The sequence below is a fragment of the Lactuca saligna genome, chromosome 5 (assembly GCF_052625555.1).
Source record: "Lactuca saligna cultivar CGN05327 chromosome 5, ASM5262555v1, whole genome shotgun sequence".
NCBI classification, from domain to species: Eukaryota; Viridiplantae; Streptophyta; class Magnoliopsida; order Asterales; family Asteraceae; genus Lactuca; species Lactuca saligna.
The window spans coordinates 80,833,490-80,836,800 of record NC_136421.1 but is presented as its reverse complement, the minus strand read 5'-3'; the positions used below and the strand labels follow the sequence as shown (position 1 = coordinate 80,836,800).

General features: G+C 29.2%; 1 protein-coding gene across 1 annotated transcript; it reads right to left on the bottom strand.

Moving 5' to 3' along the window:
• Positions 1–562: 562 nt before the first annotated feature.
• On the bottom strand, positions 563–3,002 carry LOC145045472 (uncharacterized). Its single transcript, XM_078993795.1, has 6 exons — positions 2,961–3,002; positions 2,678–2,875; positions 2,473–2,596; positions 1,573–2,319; positions 1,291–1,503; positions 563–1,170 (listed from the first exon to the last, which is right to left on the bottom strand). The coding sequence occupies exons 1-6, from the start codon at positions 3,000–3,002 to the stop codon at positions 563–565; spliced, it is 1,932 nt and encodes a 643-aa protein (XP_078849921.1).
• Between the last annotated feature and the right edge of the window lie 309 nt (positions 3,003–3,311).

Genomic DNA, 3,311 nt, shown 5'->3' with positions numbered 1-3,311 from the left:
CTAAATGCACGATAAAAGTTCTAAATACACAAAACTGAAGTAACGCCAATCACTATATCAATCATTATGAGTGAAAAGTAGTTATAATTAATATTTCAGTTTTTTCCCTCCTACTTCTACAAAACTTTCAAAATTTGCCCTTTACGTTTTCAATATTCATACATCTTTTGTATTGTTATATTAGAATAAAAAAATATAATAATATTATTAATAATATATTAAACTATGATTGTTAAAAAAGATGAAGTCAAGGATATTAACATCATACAACTATTTTTTTATTCATTTTTTATGGAATTAAAGGCATTTAATAATTAATGAAAGTTACTAATTTAGGTTTATTTTTTATTTATTTTATTATTTAATGGTTTTAGTCTTGAACATCTCTCTCTCTCTCTATATATATATATATATATATATATATATATATATATATATATATATATATATATATATATATATATATATATTAGAAACATCAGAATCGCACATATATAACAATTTTGTTTTAATTTATACAGATCTTAATAATTATAAACAACAAAACATAAATTTGATTTTACTAATTATCAGATATTATAACTGTAGAATTGTTACAATTATTGTGTGTTGCAAATGGAGAAATGTAGGAATTCAGGCGAGCAGCATAAACAGTTTCCCATCCAGCAGACTGTGATGATCTGTTGTGACGCCAAAGTGGTAAAATAGTAGGCATTGGATATCCTCCATGTAAATCAACATTCACATAATGATCACCTCTAACAAGAGCAATAACAACAACTCTATGAGTTGAGATGTCTTGGGGACCAAGCCATGGTGGAAAACATGTTGACGGACTATCTTTGCTTAGAAAAATAAGTATTACATTATACTTGTTAGCAATGAGAAAGCTAGTGACCGGCATAATCAACCAACGATCTGTTGATTGTTTTTCGTAATGAGCATTAAACATATTTACCTCAACTGCACAACCCAATTTATCATCTTCTAACGAGTTGCATTCTAATAAATCAAGTTTCTTCCAAAACTTATCTACTGAATGAAGCGGTACACAATGACCTTTTTTAACAAATATAGCTTGTTCATGCGCACATGGCAGCCCATAACTTGTACGTACTTGACATCCACAATTTTCATAAACAAATCCAAATTCTTTGGACCGCTCATATTCTTTGAAAATGATATCAAGTGCATAAATTGAAACGAAAGGACACAATAGTTTTAGATGTGGTATTTCGTAGTACCGATGTACAATGAAAATTTTGTTATGCGCAAGACTCGCTTTTATACCTGTGTATTGTGACTCAACAACATCAGCAATACGCTTCAATGATTTGGCGATATCTGATCTTGATGTTTCGACATATCTTTTTAACTTGGCATGTTGACTTTCAGCTCTATTAGTTGTGTGATTGCCAAAGTTAAGAAACTTATCGGTCCATGCAGACACAAACTTTTCTTTGTGTGGTGTCAACCATGTTTTGTTTAGATAAGAAAATGCATCTGAAATACATAAAAAATTTCAGTTGATGTAATGATTTATAACATATTATAATGTATATTTAAAAATACCTGGATAATTGTTTGTAGTTTTTTCAACTTGTGCCAAATTCTTGTTGTATGCTTCCTTTGTTTCAGAGTTAACCAACATCGTCCATGACGTATAAAGAACATCCCAACATGATTTGCATTTCTTCATGATATTGTTATTTATATGCCATCTGCAAAGTAATCCTTTAGCATCTGGAAATATAATAGTGTATGCGTTCATGAGAGCCATTTCTCTATCAGTCACAATAACACGCGGCAACATACATCCTTCCATTACCGATTTTAGATAGTCTAAAGCCCAAACATAGTTGGATTGTTTTTCTTCATGCATGTACACAAATGCAATGGAAAATGTCATATTTGTTGGAGTTACACCAACAATCTCCAATAGAGGCATCCCGTACTTGTTTGTTTTATATGTTGCATCCATTAACAAGACATGTGGAAATGCACGCCATATTTCTAATGACCTTGGATGAGCAAAGAATAAATCTTCTAACTTATTTGTCAAAACATTTGCACGACTATAATAAACATATCCATTTTGATCTAGAAATTCCATAACACCTTGCATTTGAGTTTTACCTTCTCTCTCCCTACGTCGAAGTTTTTCGTCTGCATTGTAGATAGTTTTGAGAGTAGATACATTTTTCGGATTTAGGTTTTTTAGTGCAGATAATATATCTTTTGGTTTGACATTTTTTTTCAACAAATCTTCCACTATTCGACATTCATATTCAGTTAGTCGTCGTGGATAAGGATGACCTTCTAAATATAATGACGGCTCATGGTTATGAAATTCACATATCATTTTTATCTTCCAAGAATTATCTACTGACGAATATTTACCCTGTAGGCTAAATGGACAATTAATTTTTTTTGTCCTTGTTTTTTTGGAGATTTGTGTACTTTTGTATGTACCTCCACGGTCACATTGAAATACAACATTAAAGTTATGTTTAGAATTTTTTATGACGATGACATAACCTAAAGTATTTGCCATATTTTGCACCCAATCCATCAATTCTTGACGAGAATTGAACACCTGACAATTATATTATTATCAGTAGCAGACAAATCCACTTGATGCTTACATTACAGTAACAACATACTAATGAATTTATACCTTATTTGTTTTGAAGGGTGACGTGTCATCAAAGAAATAACGACTTTCGTTTAAACTTTCATTTTCATATGTTTCATTTGTGTCCATTGGATGAATATCCGTTTCGAATGGTGATGTGTCGTCGAAAAAATAGTTACTTTCGTTGAAGCTATTATTTTCATCTATTTCATTTGTCTCCATTGGATGAATATCATCTCTCTAAATATAACAAAGAGAAAAAAAATATATAATAATAATAATAATAATAATAATAATAATAATAAGAAAGGTTAAGTACAAATACCTCATAATATGTGTCACCCATCCATTCTTTCCAACTTGTCATTTAATAAAATCTATATTTTTAACAAATATCATATATTTGCTTTTAAGGAAAGTTACTTTCAGCAAGTCGCTTTCAGTGTACCATATAAGAAATACGAATCCTCTATATATAGAAAGAAATTGTAACCAAATTTTCATTTTTATCCCTTCTATTTTTGTTAATGTTTCATAGTTTATATTTCTTATTTAACAAATTACTTTTTTCTATTAATATTTAATAATATTCATTATTACTTTTTTTATAAATGTATTCATGAGATCATTTTACTTACTTGTTAGTTTTCAAAATTAATAAAGTTTTAAGGGTTTA